This window comes from Ictalurus punctatus, chromosome 8, assembly GCF_001660625.3.
Source record: "Ictalurus punctatus breed USDA103 chromosome 8, Coco_2.0, whole genome shotgun sequence".
Lineage (NCBI taxonomy): Eukaryota > Metazoa > Chordata > Actinopteri > Siluriformes > Ictaluridae > Ictalurus > Ictalurus punctatus.
In genome coordinates, this window is record NC_030423.2 from 15,676,403 (window position 1) to 15,700,989 (window position 24,587).

General features: G+C 41.5%; 1 protein-coding gene across 1 annotated transcript in view; it reads left to right on the forward strand.

The window, feature by feature from the left end:
* nrg2b (neuregulin 2b) overlaps positions 1-24,587 on the forward strand; it is a 79,546-nt gene that overhangs the window by 16,360 nt on the left and 38,599 nt on the right. The window contains exon 2 of the mRNA XM_017474072.3: positions 23,688-23,850. Within this exon, the coding sequence (XP_017329561.1) occupies positions 23,688-23,850 (163 nt within the window). The remainder of the gene's footprint in view (positions 1-23,687; positions 23,851-24,587) is intronic.

Below are 24,587 nucleotides of genomic sequence, written 5' to 3' on the forward strand. Positions count from 1 at the left end.
CACAAATCTTTGTGTTTGAACCAATAGTTTCAGTGTCAATAAAGCTACAAATCATTCAAGTTCTTTTAGGTAAGAGGTTCTAAACCTTTTGCATCTCACAACCAACAACACCAACAACTTAAACCCTAATCAACGCAACCATTAAATATGCAGTTAGTGTTGTAACATAATGAATATTGGTAATCAGGAAAAAAGGCCTACACAGCCTACAATACAGCATTGCACAGACCTTACACTGATTAGGGAAGGATCTGTTTAATCAGCTTATCACAAAACACAGTCTGTTTTTTGAAGGATGCGTGAATATCACTCAACTCTTAACAGAGCTTGTAGCCTGTACTGTTAAAAATCTGTAACTATTCAGAGGCATCTTAAAATCTCACTTTTCATTGTTTTTCATTATGGGTGTTACATTACACTGCAAATCATTAAAATAAAAACCAGTCTATACATTAATGGCAATTATCAAAGTTTTACAAAAAAAAACAAAAAACAAAAAAACGTCTTGAACATGAATATACGTTAATATACATTAATAACACTAATAAGGTTTTTAAGGAAGGGTGTTACTTTAACAAATCAGCAGAAGAGGATATTCTTACAATAAGTCCTTCCAAAAGACAGGTTGGTGCTTCTCTCTAAAATCTGACTTTGTTTGGAATGGTTTCTATTTTACTTTACTAACACTGTCTAAATATGTACAATTTTGCATTGTTGTTGGGGATTGAACACTTTTTGGCTAGCTTAGCTTTTTGGTTATCTAGGACTAGACACACCTGGTTAAACTCATGAGCAAATAACGATGCTTGTCCTGTTAACATACTGTAGACTTGTTATAAAATAAAAACATTCATATTACGACTTATCAAAACAACTATGTTTACCTTGTAGCATTGTCTGAGCTGTTTCCATCAGAGCTAATTACCACGTAGGAGTTCACATTCTCACATTAATGCAGCTAATAAATGATTTTGCTCATTTGTCCCTTGTGGCCAGATGCTCCATTTTAGAGGAGAATAATTATTAGGGGGGAAATGCATTAATCGACTATACATCATAGTGTAAAGGTGTTTTAATATCATTAGTGTTTGTTAATTCCTTTGGTGTAAGTTGGAATAAATATATTTAGACAATTCAGGCATCTGAGCATTTTTTTTCTAAATTGTGGTGTTTCACAATTGTGGATATCTTCAGTTACATCAGTACATATGAGTGAGCGAGTTCTAAAGAGGTTTATCCCTGATGAACGGTATATTCCAGTTTATTCACACTTCCCAAAACATGCCGATAAGTGGATTGGCTACTCTGAACTGCCCTAGGTGTGAATGAGTGTGTGAATGTCTGTGTGTGTGTGGTGCCCTGTGATGAACTGGCATCCCATTCCTGTCTTGTGCCCAGTGTTCCTGGGGTAGATTACTGGTCCATGAAAGACATAACCATTAATGGGAGTCACAGTGGCTTAGTGGTTTCCACATTTGCTTTGCCCTTCCGGGGTTAGAGTTAGAATCCTGCCTCTGCCCTATATTTGTGGAGCTTGCATGTTCTCCCTGTACTTCAGGGGTTATCTCTGGGTGCTCGAGTTTCCTCCCCCAGTCCAAAGACATGTTCTATAGGCTGACTGGCATTTCCAAATTGTCCATACTGTGTGAATATGTGCACTGCAGTGGGTTGGCATCCTATCCAGGGTGTACCCTGCCCTGTTCCCCAAGTTCCCTGGGATAGGCTCCAGGGTCCCTGCAACCCTGTGTAGGATAAACAGTGCAGAAAATGTGTGGTTGGATAACCAATATTATTTATTATAATTGTCTAAAAGGAATAATATTATTTAAACAATTATTTTACAGTTAAATAAAAATGTAGTAGGGCCCATGGATTAAAAATCATTACTATAGGGTTCCTGAGGGGTGCAAGAGAAAAACGTTTACCATATTGTCCAGAGATCAGAGCAGTTCGAATCCCAACAAAGCCACAACTATCTGCAGCCAGGAGTCGCACACAGAGAGCAAAAATTGCCTGTGCTCTTTGGGTGGGAGAGATGGCATACTCTCTTTCCCCTGTCAGTTACAGTTAAGCCAGTTAAGGGTGTCTGTGAGTTCATGAATTTGGAAGAGGGCAGATAGAACTTTCCTCCGAGTATGTGATGCAGCATAACCAGCAGTTCGAAAAGAGGGTGTCTTAGTTTGCTTCACATATCTCCAGAGGAAGCATGTGTTAGCCTTCACCCTTCACCCCTGTGGTAGATAGGTCAGAGCTGCAGTGGGATTAATAAATAAAGATTAATAAATAAACACAGAACTGAACAAAAACAACAATAAAAAAAAGTTTAATGAATGGATGAATTAATTGCTGAAATAAAGCAAAAGAAAAATAAATAATACCTGCAGATACTGATTTCTTCTTCTTCCTCTTCTTCTTCTTCTTCTTCTTCTTCTTCTTATTATTATTATTATTATTATTATTATTTACACAGATTCATTTCATTTATTGTGTACCTTATTAATAATTAATTATTCCTTTTATTTGTTTCTCACTTTGGTATCTGGTCCTTAATAATACACAAGCAAGAAAGGAAAAGCACATCCAGATGCAACTCTATGCACACAGCTACAAGGAGAGAAACCACACACAGCCAGTCATTTGAGACTCGACTGGTGAATAACTGCACATTGAGCTCTATTATAAAAATACAAAAAGGCTCATATGTACACTTCCTCCATGTGCAGTGCTTCAAGCTGATGGAACACAGCTGGTGTTGCTAAAGTGCTTATACGAGTAACAGGTAACAGGAAACCCTGGCTAGCTATAGACATTTAGAAATATAAATGTACCTGTACAAATATGATATTTTCTGAATCAGGAATTAATATTGATGTAGCACAATATTAACACTTCATGATTTTATGGTGCAAGAAAATAACTAATTCACATGTACAGTCATGTGAAAAAATAAGTACACCCCATAAGTGTGAAAAAATAAGTACACTATAAAGTGACACATAAAACTGACATTTTGTAGTCATTTTCACAATTTAAATGAACAAAAAACAGATCAATCACATTGAAAAAGTAAGTACATCCTTACATTTATCACACCTTCATTAGAATCAGGTGTTCAGGATTGCATGCCAGTGATTAGAACCTGCTTAGGGAGTGCAGGTGGAAAATGTCTTATTTATACCCCTCTCGTATCTAGTGACTGGTTTTCCCTTTGCTATTGAGATGTGTGGTGTCATCATGCCAAGAGCTGAAGAGTTCTGTAAGGCCTACAGAAAAAAGGTTGTTGATGCCTATGAGTCTGGCAAGAGATGTTAAAAAGATCTCCAAATTATTTGAAATACATCAATCCACTGTAAGAAAATAATCTACAAATGGCGCAGATTTCAAATGGCCGTCACACTAAATTCAGCCCAAGAGCAGACCGTCTGATGCAAAAAGAAATCTCCAAGAACCCCAAAATTTCATCACAGGATCTGCTAGTAAGTCTTCCAACTGTTGGTGTCAAAGTGCATGCGTCTACAGTCAGAAAGAGATTACACAAAATTGACCTGCATGGGAGATGTGCCATATACAAATATATATATATATATATATATATATATATATATATATATATATATATATATATATATATATACAGTGAGGGAAAAAAGTATTTGATCCCCTGCTGATTTTGTACGTTTGCCCACTGACAAAGAAATGATCCGTCTATAACTTTAATGGTAGATTTATTTGAACAGTGAGAGACAGAATAACAACAAAAAAATCCAGAAAAACGCACGTCAAAAATGTTATAAATTGATTTGCATTTTAATGAGGGAAATAAGTATTTGACCCCTCTGCAAAACATGACTTAGTACTTGGTTTAAAAACCCTTGTTGGCAATCACAGAGGTCAGACGTTTCTTGTAGTTGGCCACCAGGTTTGCACACATCTCAGGAGGGATTTTGTCCCACTCCTCTTTGCAGATCTTCTCCAAATCATTAAGGTTTCGAGGCTGACGTTTGGCAACTCGAACCTTCAGCTCCCTCCACAGATTTTCTATGGGATTAAGGTCTGGAGACTGGCTAGGTCACTCCAGGACCTTAATGTGCTTCTTCTTGAGCCACTCCTTTGTTGCCTTGGCCGTGTGTTTTGGGTCATTGTCATGCTGGAATACCCATCCACGACCCATTTTCAATGCCCTGGCTGAGGGAAGGAGGTTTTCACCCAAGATTTGACGGTACATGGCCCCGTCCATCGTCCCTTTGATGCGGTGAAGTTGTCCTGTCCCCTTAGCAGAAAAAAAACCCCAAAGCATAATGTTTCCACCTACATGTTTGACGGTGAGGATGGTGTTCCAGGGGTCATAGGCAGCATTCCTCCTCCTCCAAACACGGCGAGTTGAGTTGATGCCAAAGAGCTCCATTTTGGTCTCATCTGACCTCAACACTTTCACCCAGTTGTCCTCTGAATCATTCAGATGTTCACTGGCAAACTTCAGACGGGCATGTATATGTGCTTTCTTGAGCAGCGGACCTTGCGCGCGCTGCAGGATTTCAGTCCTTCACGGCGTAGTGTGTTACCAATTGTTTTCTTGGTGACTATGGTCCCAGCTGCCTTGAGATCATTGACAAGATCCTCCCGTGTAGTTCTGGACTGATTCCTCACTGTTCTCATGATCAATGCAACTCCACGAGGTGAGATCTTGCATGGAGCCCAAGGCCGAGGGAGATTGACAGTTCTTTTGTGCTTCTTCCATTTGCGAATAATCGCACCAACTGTTGTCCCCTTCTCACCAAGCTGCTTGGCAGTGGTCTTGTAGCCCATTCCAGACTTGTGTAGGTCTACAGTCTTGTCCCTGACATCCTTGGAGAGCTCTTTGGTCTTGGCCATGGTGGAGAGTTTGGAATCTGATTGATTGATTGCTTCTGTGGACAGGTGTCTTTTATACAGGTAACAAACTGATATTAGGAGCACTCCCTTTAAGAGTGTGCTCCTAATCTCAGCTCGTTACCTGTATAAAAGACACCTGGGAGCCAGAAATCTTTCTGATTGAGAGGGGGTCAAATACTTTTTTCCCTCATTAAAATGCAAATTAATTTATAAAATTTTTGACATGCGTTTTTCTGGATTTTTTTGTTGTTATTCTGTCTCTCACTGTTCAAATACAACAACCATTAAAATTATAGACCGATCATTTCTTTGTCAGTGGGCAAACGTACAAAATCAGCAGGGGATCAAATACTTTTTTCCCTCACTGTATATATAAGAAAAATGCGCCACTAATCCCTGGGAGGACGTAACCCTACTCTCTAAGTTTATTTATGTAGTTATTTCACTTATTTGCTGTCTGCTCAGATTTCTTATCTTACATTATATGACATAATTATATAACCTTTTTCTTTAGTTCTCGTTCTCTTAGACTCAGCAAAAAGTGCTCATTGGAATGATGGTAGAAGTAGTTTGTAATGTGTAAATGTGTTTCTACACCCATAGTGATCATATAATTTAGCAACATTCCCATGCAAGGGATGTCACTAGTTTCTTTATTTTTACGATTTCTGTTTACATTTTTCCAGACCAGAAAAAAAAACTTTGTCCTAAACTGGAAAGTTGCTAATCAGCCCTAATCCCTTTCTTCAAAAGTCAGGTGGAGAAATTGCAATGTGCTCATTGACAGAGTACTATATGACAAACAAACTCTTCCTTTAAAGGAGGATTTTAAATTTTTGTGGGAAAAAAAATCATTTTAATCCCATTTTTTTCTAAATTAATCATTGCCAATTCCCACCCACTAGCTAGATTTCTCCTATCACACCAAGCTACCAGTTGAGAAGGGCAAAGACTAACACATGCTTCTTTTGAGACAGTGCAGCTAAATACACACAGAGGAGATGATAACATACATGTAACATAATATACATGAGCTCACATGTGATTATTACTGTTTAGTGTCACTCTGATTAACATGAAAGAGAGGAATGTAATCCTTCCCACCCAGAGAGCAGAGCAAATTAGTCTCTCCTGGACATTCTTAAGCATGATCAAGATTCAATCTCACAATCTCCCCAAGACTTTCACAATTGTGCCACTCTGTTTATTTTTAATTTAGGGTTTCTTGCTTGTGGGTTGTGCATTGTATGTGCATCATAATCAGCGCACTGCAGGCTAATACATATTTTATCTGACATGCAATATTTAGTCATCCCTAAATTCAGGCTGTTCTAGAAAACAGGATGACGATTGAGGGTTGAGCAAAGCCTTTTCAGATTGTCACGATTCAAAGTACAGAGACGGTAGCAAGTGCAGATCTTCAAACATTCAATAAATAAACAGACAAAAAACATAGACACAATAACACGAGGCAAAATACTGTGGCAAAACTAAACATCGACATGTGGACAAAAGCATGGATAGACAATACTTAATACAAGGAAGCAGTTCAAACAGTGGCTATCTATCTATATATATATATATATATATATATATATATATATATATATATATATATATATATGAGTGCTCGTTAAACAAAAAACATGATACAGGTGCGGGTGGTCATGTGACAATGATGTAATATGGTGCAGTGCAGCTGGGACATGAAGTCCAGAGTTCCCTCCTTGATATATGACAGAACCCCACCCCAAGGAAAATACACTCCCTCCCTCTGGTGGTCCTGGCCCCCTGGGCAAAATGTCCCCAGCTGAGCCAGGACACTGAGCGGCGTCCTCAGTGGAGCAAGAAAGCAACGCAACGTCCTCAGCGGAACAGGTGAGTAGAGTGGCGTCCTCCGCGGAACAGGTAAGCAGAGCGGTGTCCTCAGCGGAGCTGGAGCTCAGAGCGACGTCCTCTGCGGGGCAGGACAGCGGGACAACTTCCTCAGCAGGACAGGAGAGGGAAGCGATGTTCTCCGCGAGGCCCGAGGCAAGCTCCAAGATTTCCGCGAGGCTATAGAGGGGAGCGAGGTTCTCAGCGAGGTCAAAGGGAGGAACGATGCTCTCCACTAAGCACGAGCAGGAAACGATGCCCTCTGTGGAGCAGGAAGGGGGATTGACATACAAGCCAAGTAGAGGACCGATGTCTTCAGCGAAACATAGAGGCAGAGCCACGTCCTCAGCGAAGCAGGATGGCAGAGCAACGACCTCAGCCAAGCAGGATGGCAGAGCGACGTCCTCAGCCAAGCAGGAAGGCAGAACGACATCCTCAGCCAAGCAGGAAGGCAAAGCGACGTCCTCAGCCGAGCAGGAAGCCTGAGTGGCGTCCTCAGCCAAGCAGGAAGGCAGAGCAACATCCTCAGCTGGGCAGAAAAGCGGAGTGACTTCCTCAGCGGAGCGGTAAAGCCGAGCAATGCCCTCAGTGGTGCAGAAAAGCAGGGTGAGTTCCTCAGTGGAGCAGGCAAGCACAGCGGCGATGTGCGCGGGGTTGGCAAACAGAGGAGAGCACTTGGGTATGTTGGGACACAGAGCAACGTCCTCAGCCAACCAGGGCGACTGAGCGATGTCCTCAGCTGATCCGAAAGGCTGAGCGGCGTCCTCAGACGAGCAGGGAAGCTGACTTACGTTCTCCGCTGACTAGATCTATAATAGGGGAGGGAGGGTGGGAGATGGCACAAGCCCAGTCAACAGGCTCCCACTTGTACCCGGACTCCTCCATGTCCTCCTGCTGCTTACGTATCGCAGCTTCATGCTCCTCCTCCTGTTGGAGTAGTGTAGCGTAGTTCTCCGCGAACATAGGTGGTAGAGTGAAGCCCAGGTATTTCATGATTAATCTACTGCTTCCGAGTTTTAGGTCTTACATTCTGTCACGTTACAAAGAAGGATACGGAAGCAAGCGCAGATCTTCAAACAATTAATAAACAGGCAAAAAACATAGACACAATAACACGAGGCAAAACACTGTGGCAAATCTAAACATCGATGCGGGGACAAAAGCATGGATGGACAGTACGTAAGACAAGGAAGCAGTGCAAACAGTGGTTATATATATATATGAGTGCTTGTTAAACAAAAAACGTGATACAGGTGCAGGTGGTCATTTGACAATGATATAATATAGTGCAGTGGCTGCTGGGAAATGAAGTCCAGAATTCCCTCCTTGATATATGACACAAATGTACAGCATCCATGCTGAAGTACATACTAACTTCTCAGTCGTGTTGTTCCCATGATTCTCTTCAAAATAAACAAACAAACAAAAACATACATAATATTTCCACATATTTTGGCTCTACAGGTAATGACTACAGCTCATCCTTTTCCATTCACAGTGTGTGTTAATCATCGTCTAGCCCTTCATCTGTTTCAGGCCACAGGACTGCTGTGGGTTGGATATGTTGCCTTGTCAGACTGTTCCTGACATCAAATCAGATATTATTATGGTAGCAGATCATTTTCAGCACAGGCTGACAGATGGGATACAGTCAATAAATTATCTAACTTTTATGTACAAAGTGTACGTACAAGATTGGTGTACCAAATAAACTGCTGTATGTTTTTTTTTCTAGCACAGTTTTGTAGAAATTTCCCTATTGCAGTTCTTCTGTCCTTTACAGTGGTCTAGTTTTGGCCAGCTTTTTGTAAGGCACAGAGCACTGAAGGTCACATGCTTCAGGCCCAGTGTTCATTCTGCAGCTGACATACGTCCACTATAGTAGTCTACTGAGAACATAATTGGATATCTCTGATTTCACATCTAATTTAGAAAAATTCACTGTAGCGACATATGCCCACCGAAAGTACTATTCTTGGATCAATGTTCTATCAAGTACACATGCACACATTAATTTCCACCAGATATAAATTCTGCTATAGTTTATATATATCTGACAACCTTTCATGAATTTTTAAAGCACTATAGTGCCACTTTGAATCATCAGCATGGGAATGAAGTCATTTCCTCAACTATGTTGAAGTATAGCCCTTATCATTTTTACTTGCAAAGAAACTCTCTGGAATGTGGTTGTGTTTCTATGTGTATTCGCATGCATTCTAAAAAATGTTTGATATTATAGTCCTGTTTTTTTCTGTGAGAAACACAGCATGGAGGTTTGCAGTAGCTTTGTCTCCCCTAGAGACGCCATGCACAGCACTGAGACAGCAGCCTGGACTATTTTGTTCTTACTTTCACAAGGGAAATTAAATTTGTGTGTGTTATCAAATTATGGGCCTGTTTTGTAACAGGTCTGCAGACTGAAACTGGGAAGACTGTTTGATGGCTGTATGAAAAAAGCAGGTTACAGGTCCCATTTTCTTCATGGTTGCTTGTACAAAAAAAAAAACCTAAAGGAATGGTAAAGCATTGTGGTAGGATTTTTTTCTTTTTTCAACCTCATCTGTACTGACATCGGTTTGGAATGTGCAAATAACGCAGACAGTGATTTTTAAAAATTATATATTTATATATATATATATATATATATATATATATATATATATATATATATATATATATATATATATATATATATATTTTTTTTAAATGTACTATATATATATATATATATATATATATATATATATATATATATATATATATATATATATATATATATATATAGTATCTCACAAAAGTGAGTACACCCATCACATTTTTGTAAATATTTGATTATATCTTTTCATGTGACCACACTGAAGAAATGACACTTTGCTACAATGTAAAGTAGTGAGTGTACAGCTTGTGTAACAGTGTAAATTTGCTGTCCCCTCAAAATAACTCAACACACAGCCATTAATGTCTAAACCGCTGGCAACAAAAGTGAGTACACCGCTATATGAAAATGTCCAAATTGGGCCCAAAGTGTCAATATTTTGTGTGGCCACCATTATTTTCCAGTACTGCCTTAACACTCTTGGGCATGGAGTTCACCAGAGCTTCAAAGGTTGCCACTGGAGTCCTCTTCCACTCCTCCATGACAACATCACTGAGCTGGTGGATGTTAGAGACCTTGTGCTCCTCCATCTTCTGTTTGAGGATGCCCCACAGATGCTCAATAGGGTTTAGGTCTGGAGATATGCTTGGCCTGTCCATCACCTCAGCTTCTTTAGCAAGGCAGTGGTCGTTATCATGCTGGAGTACTGCCCTGCGGCCCGGTCTCAGAAGGGAGGGGATCATGCTCTGCTTCAGTATGTCACAGTACATGTTGACATTCATGGTTCCCTCAATGATCTGTAGCTCCCCAGTGCCGGCAGCACTCATGCAGCCCCAGACCATGACACTTCCACCACCATGCTTGATTGCAGGCAAGACACACTTGTCTTTGTACTCCTCACCTGGTTGCCGCCACACACACTTGACACCATCTGAACCAAATAAGTTTATATTGGTCTCATCAGACCACAGGACATGGTTCCAGTAATCCATGTCCTCAGTCTGCTTGTCTTCAGCAAACTGTTTGCGGGCTTTCTTGTGCATCATCTTTAGAAGAGGCTTCCTTCGGGGACGACAGCCATGCAGACCAATTTGATGCAGTGTGTGGCATATTGGTCTGAGCACTGACAGGCTGACCCCCCACCCCTTCAACCTCTGCAGCAATGCTGGCAGCACTCATACGTCTGTTTCCCAAAGACAACCTCTGGATATGACGCTGAGCACGTGCACTCAACTTCTTCGGTTGACCATGGCGAGGCCTGTTCTGAGTGGAACCTGTCCTATTAAACCGCTGTATGGTCTTGGCCACCGTGTTGAAGCTCAGTGTCAGGGTCTTGGCAATCTTCTTATAGCTTAGGCCATCTTTATGTAGAGCAACAATTCTTTTTTTTTCAGATCCTCAGAGAGTTCTTTGCCATGAGGTGCCATGTTGAACTTCCAGTGACCAGTTGAGGGCGTGTGAGAGCGACGAGACCAAATTTAACACACCTGCTCCCCATTCACACCTGAGACCTTGTAACATTAACAAGTCACATGACACGGGGGAGGAAAAATGGCTAATTGGGCCCAATTGGGACATTTTCACTTAGGGGTGTACTCACTTTTGTTGCCAGCGGTTTAGACATTAATGGCTGTGTGTTGAGTTATTTTGAGGGGACAGCAAATTTACAGTATTATGCAAGCTGTTATACACTCATTACTTTACATTGTAGCAAAGTGTCATTTCTTCAGTGTTGTCACATGAAAAGATATAATCAAATATTTACAAAAATGTGAGGGGTTTACTCACTTTTGTGAGATACTGAAGATATCACAAGCTAGATTACTGTCATAATCATGGGGGGAAAATAGGGAAAATAGGAGGAGGCTGTGAAGACAAGTGGCTTAATATCATGATTGTTAGTAAACTCTCCTAAATGCATATGTAATGAAGCAACAGTGTAAAATAGTAGTGATTGCCATCTTGATCTTAGTCTGGACAATAAAAGTCCTACATGTTGGCTAAATAAAGCATAGTGTTGGCCTCAAATACTAGGCATTCCATGTGTGTACAGGCTATAATCTCACATAAATACTGTAGACCTTTGTACCTTTTAAAAACTGTTTCTGTAATCAGAAAAATTGACCTGTGCTCATCACAGGACCCTTATTGACAATATGTTTATATGGAGCATCCTTTCACACACACTTACTAAAGAGGTTTCTCAGGTTTCGTCTTCATGTGGTCTTAAGGAGTTTTTACTTGCCATTGTCATCTCTGGCTTGCCCATCTGGAATCATCTGGAGGAAAAAAAAAGCTGCTTTGTGGCAATGTCTGTTGTTGAATATTCTAGCACATTCACAACTTTTGTACCCTGTGACACAATGAGCTTATTTACCAACAGGCTTCAGGAAAGGGTCTGTGTGGTTTGTCATCTGTCATGTCAGTCAGAATGTTTCTTTTGTGAAAGTAGGTGACTTTTTTTTTGTTGATAAAACATACCAGATTTTGGCTTGGAAGACTAACTGAATAATGACAGTCATATTTTACCACAGGAAAAAAATTAGTAGATATGTTCCCCAGTGTCCTGTAGGCTTAACATCCTCTTTTACATTCACTGTAATTACCCCCCCCCGCCCCAAATATTCCCATTAATTCTGTCTTCATTTAGTCACCTTCCTGTATTTCTCTCTCTTTTCCTCTCTGTCCATTCCTCTCTGTCGTTCATTTCCTTGTGTGCTCCTCTCTAGAGCTGTAATATTACTCATCCAGCTTCTCCTCCATGACTAGTTAAGTCCATGACTGTGACAAGCTTTCCAGCCATCCTTCCTCCCTCACTGCTTCCCTCTCATCTTTTTAGCTCCCCCCCACCCCCCTCTGCTGTATGAGGGGTTGGATTCTCCTGCAGTGCTGAAGCGTTCCGCATCGTTCTTTCCCTCTCTCCCTCTCACTCTTCTCTCTCTCTCTCTCACACACACACACACACACACACACACACACAGTCTTCTCTGCCACGCTCCATAATCCCACCTCAGCATGACAAACCACAGCAGCAGAGACAGCAGGAGAGGAGAGATGCAAGGGAAAGAGAAAAGGAAGGAGCGAGGGAAGAAAGATAATCCGTTGCAGGGAGAGAAGAGAAAACGAACACATATTCGTTTATCGTTGTGTGGGAGATGTGGAAGTATGCGTCACTCTGTTGAAGTGCAACTGCCAAGCAGTGCAGTCACAGTTTGAGAGAGAAAGAGGAGAGAGAAAAGACCAGACAAAGGAGGTGCTCTAACCAAGCACTGACATTAAAGACTTGCGTTTTAATCCCAGCCTTGTTTCTCAAGAACTATTAACCTAATCTAATGTGACCTGGATGTGTCCTTTTGTTATTCCTCATTGGGTGAATGACAGCTACCAGACAGAGTGTAAGCCTCATCACTTACCTTCTCAGACAAGGTGAAAAGTTTTTGTGATGTTGAAAAATGAAGCTTGCATAACATCTATATTGGCATTGGAAGTGCTTCTGTGTTTTATATCTAGATTCTGTCGCAACATTGACATTGTTTCTCCTTTAAACTGGTTTTGGATGCAGTCAAATTTTGAGTGGTGACAATCAGCTACACTAACAAATGCAACCCCTTCTTTCAATGTTAATTTCAAAGCTCCTTGTCCAGATTGGTTAGATGTTGGGGGTTCAAATGTTTTGTTTTTCTCTCGTTGCAAAAACATTCTTGACATTTGCCAGAATATAAGGAGAACATTAAAAAAGTGTTCTGACTTTACTTAACTCAACTTAAATAGGAAATGGCAAATATTTTATTTGACTTCTGAGCATTGTGTGTTGCAGAGGAGGCATTGTTTGGTTGATTGCTGTGGTTGATAAAGCTTATCAATAGATTATTCAGTCATTTTTCACATTGCTCACAGCAAAAGTGTGAAGGGCCAAGAAAAGGTGGCGTAGACATGCCCACACATATTAAGCCTGCATAGGTTGCCACATTTATGATGGAATTCCATCCTGTAATTGAAATAAAAAGAAAATTGTTGGGATATACAGTACATGGTATCGACTGGACTCCTATTGCTCCTTCTATGATAGACTCCATCACAGAACAGCACTGATTACAACAGAACTGAGGCACTGTAACATTGATATTGCTGTCCTGAGTGAGACTAGATGCTTGGATGAAGGATTACTAAATGAGGAAAGAATGAGCTACACCTTGTGGAAAGATTATGCCTTTTTTCACCATCAGTGTAGCATGGAAGTGGTAGTCAATAGCATGGTTCTTCCAAGACTGACAGAGCCATCTGTTGGAATAAGTGAAAGGCTAATATCTTTCCATATCACCCTTGCCAATGAGCACTCTGCTACTCTTCTCTGTGCCTCTGCACTAAAAATGCCATCTGAAAACCAAGCTAAAAATCATTTCTATCAACTGTTGGTTGGGGCTGCTTGCTGGAGTCTCAAGAGTAATAAAATCCTCTTGCCTGGTGACATCAGTCCTGGGTTGTGCTAGAAAAACAAAACATGGAATAGGGTACTTGGTGCAGATGGTGTTGGCCATTTTGTCTTATTACAAATGGAATAAGACAAAATAAAGAACAAATACATGAACACATCCCCTATCTAAACACTTGCAGGAAGAGTCTGAACTACATTTGGCTAAGGACTTTGCATCTAGTGGAGATAAAAAACAATGTGCTTTTATTTAAAACTTTTATGACATGATAAAGATCCTATTTGGCCATAAAAACTATTCTATCACTCCCTTGCATGTGGTCTTACACTTCTGAAAGACCAAAGGATCTTGTTAAGGTGGACTGAGAAGGTCATGCATCATGCAGACCCCATCATTCCAGACAAACTGTTGGAGTATTTTTTTAACAACCTCAACCAAGCACCAACCTTTGTTGAGGTTTTAGCAGCTCACAAACCAGTAGCACAACTGACATTTTCAGAGCATGGAAATTTGGAAAAGTGCTGAGACCAACACCAAGATCTGTTTATAGCCTTTGTCGACCACTCCAAGGCCTTTTACACTGAGGAAATGCCTCTCAAGTATGGTTTCCCGGGCAAATTTGTCACTATCTTTCACCAGTTCTATGTAGAAAGTTGACTCATGTTATCTTGGAAGGTAAAGAACAGAAGTGATGTGTCAGTGGAGTTACAAAACCCAAATCACCCTGCCTGCCTTCAGGTACTCAAAGCTGTTCCTTCATTCCAGTATCTGGGCAATGATAGATCTGAGAACTGCAGCAAGGACCTTGAAATCTGACACAGAAAAGCATCAGCCAATTTTTGGAAGAACCTTTTGCACACCAAGAATCCTGTCTATCAGGCGGTCTGTGTCCCTACTCTATTCTATAGTGTGGGTCACCTACAAAGGGCAATTTTTAGAGAGGTTCCATATAAGCACATTATGGAAGTATCTTGGTGTACACAACACTGAAATCAAATTAAAGGCTTTACTACGGTTGTGCAAGATTAAGCCTGAGAACCTGGTGAATGCTGCTTATCATGACGTCTGGGCCTAGATGGGACACGCAAGCTAGAACAGGAATGGTCAGCCAGAACAAAAATAAAAACATAATTGATGCAAAACTTACATATGCTTCATTTGAACTAACACGTGTGGTTCCAGAATTGATTTAATCAGTCATTAAAGAACTCACTGTTAAGGACAACAGAAGCCACCATCATACATGATGGCCTACCTCAAGCAAGTAAGCATGTGCATTTCTGTCTGAAAGGCCAGCAAGGTTGAGTGGATTGAGCTTCACTGCGATGTTATGGTAGTTACTGGTGAGCTGACTCAAGCTGTACATGTTACAAGACATGCGTGCCAAGCTGTGCATTAGCTCTGATTGGCAGCCCAAGGACAGAATCTGCTTATTTTGCATGTTTATTCTCTAATTGTCATTGTAATGTTAGCCCCTGGTATGTATAATTATATACTGTACATGTGTGTGTATGTACTCTCAAGAGTGTGTGTAGGTGTGGGTGAAGGGTGGTGGATGTCTCAAAGAGGTGGTGCATGATGTTCTATACCTTCAAACTCTTTTTCACTCTCCCCATCCCCCCTCTTTAGTGAGAGTGATACAACTGTCAGAAAATGCTGATTTGAGCGAAAGCCCTCATGCACAACTGCAGTGTGCTGCAGGTTCACAGCAATACACACTCCTTTCAAGGGCACACACACTTCAGTGAAGTACACATACCCATATACACACCAACACACATACCCATTGTGATGAGAATGTCTGTCCATGAAATATAGTTTGATTATTAACCTTTCAAAGAAGGTTGCAAGTGAAGCCATTTTGGGAGTCTATAGCCCTTAACTATCTAAAGCATTTTCAAGGGACTTGAATTGTATTAAGAACAGAAATACATAGCATTTTATAGAAACATAAGCTACATAGGGAACTAATACAAAAGAAGATAGAAAATAAAGTCTAATCAAACATAATAAAAAAAATAAATAAAAGTAATATTAGCAAAGTTTGGAATTCAAGTGAAAAGGAATTTCTAAAACTTTTTTTAATGGTGGGGACGAGAACACATTTTTTCCCTCTTGTTTAGCTCTTACAGTAGTTAATTATTTTGGGTCTGCTCATTAAGGGGATGTGAAGCCCATTCAGCTCATTACACTGGGTAAAATTACTGGGTAGAGCAGCAGGAGATGATCAGGAGCTTGATGTGTGTGAGCTTGAGGTGTATGTGTGTGTGTGTGTGAGTGGGTGTGGGTGTGGATGTGGGTGTGTGGGTGTTGGGGGGATTGTTTACTTGAAAACAAAAAGTACCAAAGATCCTAGCTCTTCCTGGTTGATCCCCAGGATGTCCAAAGCCAACTGTGATATATAATCTCCCCAGTCCCATGGGATGTACCTGATCCAGCTCTACTGGGAGCTGTCCAAGGGGCATTCTTGTAAGGTGCCCAAACCACCTCACATGACTCCTCCAAGGCTCTCTCTGAATTTCCAAGCTCTTTATCCTATGATGGAAAGTGAGCCCAGCAATCCTGTTTTGAAAACCTTATTTTCACCAACTGTACTTGCAACCTCATTCTTTCTGTTACTACCCTCAGCTCATGACCATAGGTAAGGATAGGGATATAGATTGACTGGTAAACAGAAATCTCCTGCTTCACCGCCACAGACTGGTACATTGACTGTAACAGTGCTAATGCAATCCATTTGTTAATCTCCCACTCTTTTTCCTTCACCCATAAATAAGATCCCAAGGTACTTAAACTTCATCTCCAGGGGCAAGGTCTGGCCTCTCACCTGAAGGGAAACTCACACTCTTTTCCTGGAATGAACCACGGCCTTTATCTTGGAGGTTCTGATTTTCATCCCAGATGCTCATTCTCAGCAGCAAATTGCTGATGGATGTGTCAGATGTCTACTGTTGTGAATGGTGCCAAGAGAACAACAACATCTGCAAATAACAAATGTTACATCCCTGTAACTTTCCCTAAGAGGTTTAATTATAATTCTCCTGTAATTGGAACACACCTTCTGTCCATCCCCTCTTTTAAAAAATAGGGATCACCATCTCAAATTGCCAGTAGAAAGGCAGTACCCCAGATCTCCATACAGTATTGAAGAGGTGTGTTAACCACACAACCCCAAGCATGTACAGTGCTTTCAACCTCTCATCCACGCCTGCAGCCTTCTCAATATAAAGGATTGCTACCTTAGTAACCTCAGCCTCAGATATGGACTCTAAAACACCAAAGATTCCTGGTACTGATTCCTTAGGGAAGGGTTTATCCACTGGTTTGTCAAAGTGCTTCTTCAATATCTCAACAGTATCTTCAGTAGATGTCACTACTCCCAACACTTGTTCAGCAGAGCTTGTGCATGTTCTCATCACCCCCTCCTGAGGTGGGGGACAGGTTGCCAGAACATCATTGTAGCCACCATGATATTTGTTTCCATGGGCTCTGCAAATTCTTCCCATGCCGAAGCCTTCTGTAAACTGCATCTGCAATTGCTTTTGCTGCCCTTCTGACTGTCCTCTACCTCTCAATTCAATCAGGAGAGCATTACATGGACCTTCGTCAGTGACCAGCTACATCAGTAAGTGCATTGATGACATCAATGTCTCCAAGACAATCACTACACGCTACAACCAGAAGATGTGGATGACGGCGGAGGTGCATGCACTGCTGAGGACCCGAGACTCCGCCTTCAGGGCAGGTGACAAGGCAGTCCTAAGAACAGCGAGGGCCAAACTGTCCCGAGCCATCAGAGAAGCAAATGGATAGTGCCGACACATGGCGCATTTGGCATGGCATTCAGGCCATTAGCTACTACAGGACATCACCCACCTGTGACAGTGATACCTCCCTTCCAGATGCGCTGAACCACGTCTATGCTCGGTTTGAGGTGCAGAATGATCTGGCGGCGAGGAAGACCACCCCTCCTTCCAATGACCAGGTGCTATGTCTAACCATGGCTGATGTGAGGAAAACTCTACGCAGAGTCAACTCACAGAAGGCTTCTGGACCAGAAAACATTCCTGGCAGAGTGCGTGGAGAATGTGGAGATCAGATGGCAGATGTTCTCATTTGTTCTTCTGTTGTTCTTCAACTTCTCCCTGAGCAGCATCCTGTTCCAACATGCTTCAAGGATACCACCATTGTCCGCGTGCCGAAGAAGTCTTCAGTGTCCTGCTTCAATGACTGTTGCACTCACATCCATCATCATGAAGTGTTTCAAGAGGCTAGTCAGGAGGCACATCAAGATCCTTCTGCCCCCCTCACTGGACCCACTGCAGTTCATGTATCGCCCCAACCGCTCAACATATGATGCCATCACCACCACCCTAAATCTGGCCCTCACCCACCTGGACAAAAAGGACACCTATGTTAGAATGTTGTTCAACACAAATCATTCCTCAGCACCTGAGTGGAAATCTGAACCTACTGGGCCTGAACACCTCCATCTGCAACTGGATCCTGGACTTCCTGACTGGGAGACCTCAGTCAGTCTGGATTGGGAACAGCATCTCCAACACCACCACGCTGAGCACGGGAGCCCCTCAGGGCTGTGTGTTCAGTGCACTGCTGTTCACTCTGCTGACTCATGACTGTGCAGCAATGCACGGCTCCAATCACTTCATCAAGTTCGCTGATGACATGACTGTGGTGAGTCTCATTAGCAAGAACGACGAGTCAGCATACAGAGAAGAGGTACAGCGGCTAACGGACTGGTGCAGAGCCAACAACCTGTCTCTGAATGTGGACAAAACAAAAGAGATGGTTGTTGACTTCAGGAGAGCACGGAGCGACCACTCTCCACTGAACATCGACGATTCCTCTGTAGAAATCGTCAAGAGCACCAAATTCCTTGGTGTTCACCTGATGGAAAACCTCACTTGGTCCCTCAATACCAGCTCCATAGCCCAGAAAGATCAGCAGCATCTCTACTTTCTGAGAAGGCTGAAAAAAGCTTATCTCCCACCCCTCATCCTCTCAACATTCTACATAGGAACTATTGAGAGCATCCTGAGCATCTGCATCACTGTCTGGTTCGGAAATTGCACCTTATCAGATTGCAAGACCCTGCAGCAGAGATCATTGGGGTCTCTCTTCTCTCCAACATATACCTTTACACCACACACTGCATCTGCAAAGCCACCTGCATTGTGGATGACCCCACACACCCCTCACACAAATTCTTCACCCTCCTGCCATCTGGAAAAAAGTACCGAAGCATTCGGGCCCTCACTGCCAGACTGTGTAACAGCTTCTTCCTCCAAGCCATCAGACTTCTCAATACTCAGAGACTGGACTGACTTACACACACCCACACACACACACACACACACACACTGAACTGAACACCATCCCACTCCCATTGCAATATTTGCACTTTCCTGCATTGACTCCTTGATTGATTTTGCTACTTGTCACTTGTCACTATTATACACTTTTCTTTGCTGCTACTGCAATAACTGCTGTGTCCATATTTGGTATGAGCTAATCTGTTGAATACTAAGTCATAGCATGTTACGTTTACATTTATACCATAATCACTCCACTATACAGAATATTTCAAGGTATATAGTGTGCATAGAGATGTATTTTTGTCATAAAACGATAGCTAATGATAGATGTTTAATATTTTATAGATCCTACTCTATTTTCTGTCTCATACGTTACAAAGTCCATCAACGTTCCTTTTTTTGTAAGCCACATTTGAAATGCAGCTGCAGTTGAACTGAGATGCACATAAGACAGTCCCAGCGAGTCTGCTACTGAATACATTCTTTCAAGCAATGTCTCATAGCTGCTTCACACACTGACATCCACCGGAAAAACCTGACACAAACAAGGGGCTCATTGACAGACTATTCACTGTTTAATTGGTTGTGCTGTATTGATATCACTTCATATTTAGAAGGATTTGTTAAAATATAAAATGATACCAAATTACAAAGAGGTGCCAGTGTGTTAGTGAGAGCGAATGAGGGATGTGGATGAGTTGTTGACAAAGAGAAAAGCTGTGATATCTTGCTTGGGTCCCAGTGCATCAGCTCTTACAGTTTTGCACTAAAGAAAAGCCTGAGGCAGGAACATCTGTGTGCTAAGCTATTCCTTTCAGAGAAAATAAACGTTATGATAGGAATGTTAAGGAACAAGGTTCTTTCAATGCATCACTGTAGTCATCGATGGAAAATATAGCTCAAAATGTATTTTGATATGTAATTCAAAATAATCCTGATGTAACCCTTCCAACCACGAAATGCTGAAACTGAGAAATGTGTCATAATAAACTACAAATACAGTGCCCTCCAGTAATATTGGCAACCATGGTAAATATGAGCAAAGAAAGGTGTGAAAATTTGTCTTTATTGTTCAACCTTTTGATCTTTTGTTAAACAAATTCACAAAAATTCTCTGCTCTCATGGATATCAAACAACTGCAAAGAAAACACAGGTTTATCAAAAACAAATTTTAAAATCTGTTAAAAACCTCCCTTTGCCAAGACAACAGCTCTGAGTCTTCTCCTGTCATACCTGATGAGGTTGGAGAATACATGGCAAGGGATCTGAGACCATTCTTCCAAACAGAATCTCTCCAGATCCTTTCAATTTCGAGGTCCATGCTGGTGGATGCTTCTCTTGAGTTCAGCCCACAGGTTTTCTACGGGTTTTAAGTCAGGGGACTGGGATGGCCATGGTAGGACCTTGAATTTGTGGTCAGTAAACCATTTTTGTGTTGAATTTGATGTATGTTTTGGATCATTGTCCTGCTGGAAGAGCCAACCACGGACCATTATAATATTTCTGGTAGAGACAGTCAGGTTTTCATTTAATATCTATTGATATTTGATAGAGTCCATGATGCCATGTATCCTAACAAAATATCCTGGGCCTCTGGCAGAAAAACAACCTCAAAAATATTAAAGAGCCACCACCATATTTAACCGTGGGCATGAGGTACTTATCCATATGGCTTCCATATGGCTGTGTATCAAAACCACCTCTGGTGTTTATTTCCAAAAAGTTCTATTTGGTTTCATCTGACCATAGAACCCGATCATATTTGAAGTTCCAGTAGTGTCTGGCAAACTGAAGACGCTTGAGTTTGTTTTTGGATGAGAGTAGAGGCTTTTTTGTTGAAACCCTTCCAAACAACTAATGGTGATTTAGGAGACTTCAGATTGTAGTTTTGGAGACTTTCTGACCCCAAGACGCAACTAACTTCTGCAGTTCTCCAGTGGTAAACCTTGGAGATTTTTTGGCCACTCAAACCGTCCTCTTCACAGTGCATTGAGACAATATAGACACACATGCAATTCCAGGTTGATTCATAACATTTCCACTTGACTGGAACTTCTTAATTATTGCCCTGATTATTTTATTTTGATACATGTATATATACAGTATCTCACAAAAGTGAGTAAACCCCTCACATTTTTGTAAATATTTGATTATATCTTTTCATGTGACAACACTGAAGAAATGACACTTTGCTACAATGTAAAGTAGTGAGTGTACAGCGTGTATAACAGTGTAAATTTGCTGTCCCCTCAAAATAACTCAACACACAGCCATTAATGTCTAAACCGCTGGCAACAAAAGTGAGTACACCCCTAAATGAAAATGTCCAAATTGGGCCCAATTAGCCATTTTCCTGCCCCGGTGTCATGTGACTTGTTAATGTTACAAGGTCTCAGGTGTGAATGGGGAGCAGGTGTGTTAAATTTGGTCTCATTGCTCTCACATTCCCTCATACTGGTCACTGGAAGTTCAACATGGCACCTCATGGCAAAGAACTCTCTGAGGATCTGAAAAAAAGAATTGCTGCTCTACATAAAGATGGCCTAGGCTATAAGAAGATTGCCAAGGCCCTGACACTGAGCTGCAGCACAGTGGCCAAGACCATACAGTGGTTTAACAGGACAGGTTCCATTCAGAACAGGTCTCGCCATGGTCGACCAAAGAAGTTGAGTGCACAGGCTCAGCGTCATATCCAGAGGTTGTCTTTGGGAAATAGACGTATGAGTGCGTCCAGCATTGCTGCAGAGGTTGAAGGGGTGGGGGGTCAGCCTGTCAGTGCTCAGACCATACGCCGCACACTGCATCAAATTGGTCTGCATGGCTGTCGTCCCAGAAGGAAGCCTGTTCTAAAGATGATGCACAAGAAAGCCCGCAAACAGTTTGCTGAAGACAAGCAGACTAAGGACATGGATTACTGGAACCATGTCCTGTGGTCTGATGAGACCAAGATAAACTTATTTGGTTCAGATGGTGTCAAGCGTGTGTGGCGGCAACCAGGTGAGGAGTACAAAGACAAGTGTGTCTTGCCTACAGTCAAGCATGGTGGTGGGAGTGTCATGGTCTGGGGCTGCATGAGTTCTGCCGACACTGGGGAGCTACAGTTCCTTGAGGGAACCATGAATGTCAACATGTACTGTGACATACTGAAGCAGAGCGTGGCCGCAGGGCAGTATTCCAGCATGATAACGACCCCAAACACACCTCCAAAACGATCACTGCCTTGCTAAAGAAGCTGAGGGTGAAGGTGTTGGACTGGCCAAGCATGTCTCCAGACTTAAACCCTATTGAGCATTTGTGGGGCACCCTCAAACGAAAGGGGGAGGAGCACAAGGTCTCTAACATCCACCAGCTCCGTGATGTCGTCATGGAGGAGTGGAAGAGGACTTCCGTGGCAACCTGTGAAGCTCTGGTGAACTCCATGCCCAAGAGTGTTAAGGCAGTACTGGAAAATAATGGTGGCCACACAAAATATTGACACTTTGTGCCCAATTTGGACATTTTCACTTTTGTGTACTCACGTTTGTTGCCAGCGGTTTAGACATTAATGGCTGTGTGTTGAGTTATTTTGAGGGGACAGCAAATTTACACTGTTATACAAGCTGTACACTCACTACTTTACATTGTAGCAAAGTGTCATTTCTTCAGTGTTGTCAGATGAAAAGATATAATCAAATATTTACAAAAATATTTGTATTATGAGATACTGTGTGTGTGTCTGTGTATATATATATATATATATATATGTGTGTGTGTGTGTGTGTGTGTGTGTGTGTGTAAAACTGTATTTTACAAGAGGGACATGAGTTTCAGCTAGATAATGGTAATGTTAGTCAATGACTCAATTGTATGACATCTGAAATATAACTGTTTCCTAAAGTATGCTGTAACTATACTTACAAATGTTAAGCTGCTGCTATATTTTTAACCTGTGTGTTGCTGAACATTGTGTTGTTACAACATACATATTTCAAATACACGTGTCAGAAGATCCTTCATTATGTCGAGTGTATCAGTGGTAAGGCAGTACAGTTTGTCTACAAATCTAGGCCTTTCTAAATGGACAAGCGTTGTATGTGTGTATTTGCGCTATACATATATGTTTGACTTTAACTAAATCGTATGATCTTTTCTGAATACTGTGGTTTTATCACTTTTTTATATTATTTTAGAATTACTGCTCTTGTTTTTTTATCAGAGTTATGCTTCCAGATGGATTACTCCATCAAACACATTAATCTCTTATATTCTCTTGTACTTTCTCCCTTTCTCACTCTTTCTCTCTCTCTCTTTCTCCTCGCCCTTCTTATCTCTCAATTGATTTACTATGTACTATTTCATCATGTTTCATGTGTCTGTCCTTCAACATGCTTCCGACACACATCTCTTTCTACTATCAATCTGCCTCTCTCACTTCATCCTTCGCTACCATCTGTTTCCCTGCGCCACCCAAATCTACACCCTATCTGTCTGTCTGTTTGTCTGTCTGTTTGTCTGTCTCCCTCTCTGTGTTTCTCTGTTTCTCTGTTTCTCTCTCTCTCTCTCTCTCTCTCTTTCCCCCCCCCCCCCCATAGCATTAGCTCCAAAGTTGAAGCCCATGCGTTCTCAATGGGTGTGGGAAGGTGAGCGTGTGACCCTAAAGTGCGAGGTTCAGGGCAACCTGAGCCCATCCTTTCGCTGGCTAAAAGATGGGAGTGAACTCCGCAAGAGCAAAGATGTCAAAATCAAAACCAACAAGTAAGAGACATGCAACACCAGATACGCACACACGCACAGACTCACTTGCACACTTAGGCATTGATGCACACATAGATCAAAATGCACTTAGTTACACACATACCGATATGAAGCTATTCTTAGTATCAGGTGCATTAAAAATACATTTTTTATCAACTCCTTCACTGGATTGCCCCAGTTTGTAAATATAGATATTCAGGGGAGTGCAGCACAGGTCTGTTGTTATGGGACAGTTTTCTGCGCAGCCTGCAAAAAAAAAAAAAAAAGAATGTAGAAATGTACTAAAATGCTCCTGTGGTGGAGGTAGATTCCTGACATAGCTGTCCTTTAAAAATGTTCTAAATATATTTCAGATTTTCAGAGTATTATATGGGCCAGTGGCTCCTAGTCTATGCCCAAGCATCCCCTTGAACTGTGCCGTTTGGTATTTTCCGTACGAGAAGGAGCCAATGAACACTGGAGGATACTTCAGGACTCATGTCCTAGTTCTTACTCAGCACTGGCCATAGCAGTGACTCTGGCTTTCATCGAATTTTATACTTGTATATTTATATACAAAATTATACCTGTAATGTGAAGGTTAATTAGAAATTAAACCGAAATTAAGCCAGGACGTATTTTTGAAAAATCCATTTTCTTCTACATTTAATGAAAAATATTCATTTGTTATTTTGTTTCTGACTGAACATAAAAATTAAATGTGAACTAAAGTTCTCGCTACAAGCCTGTAAGTTCAT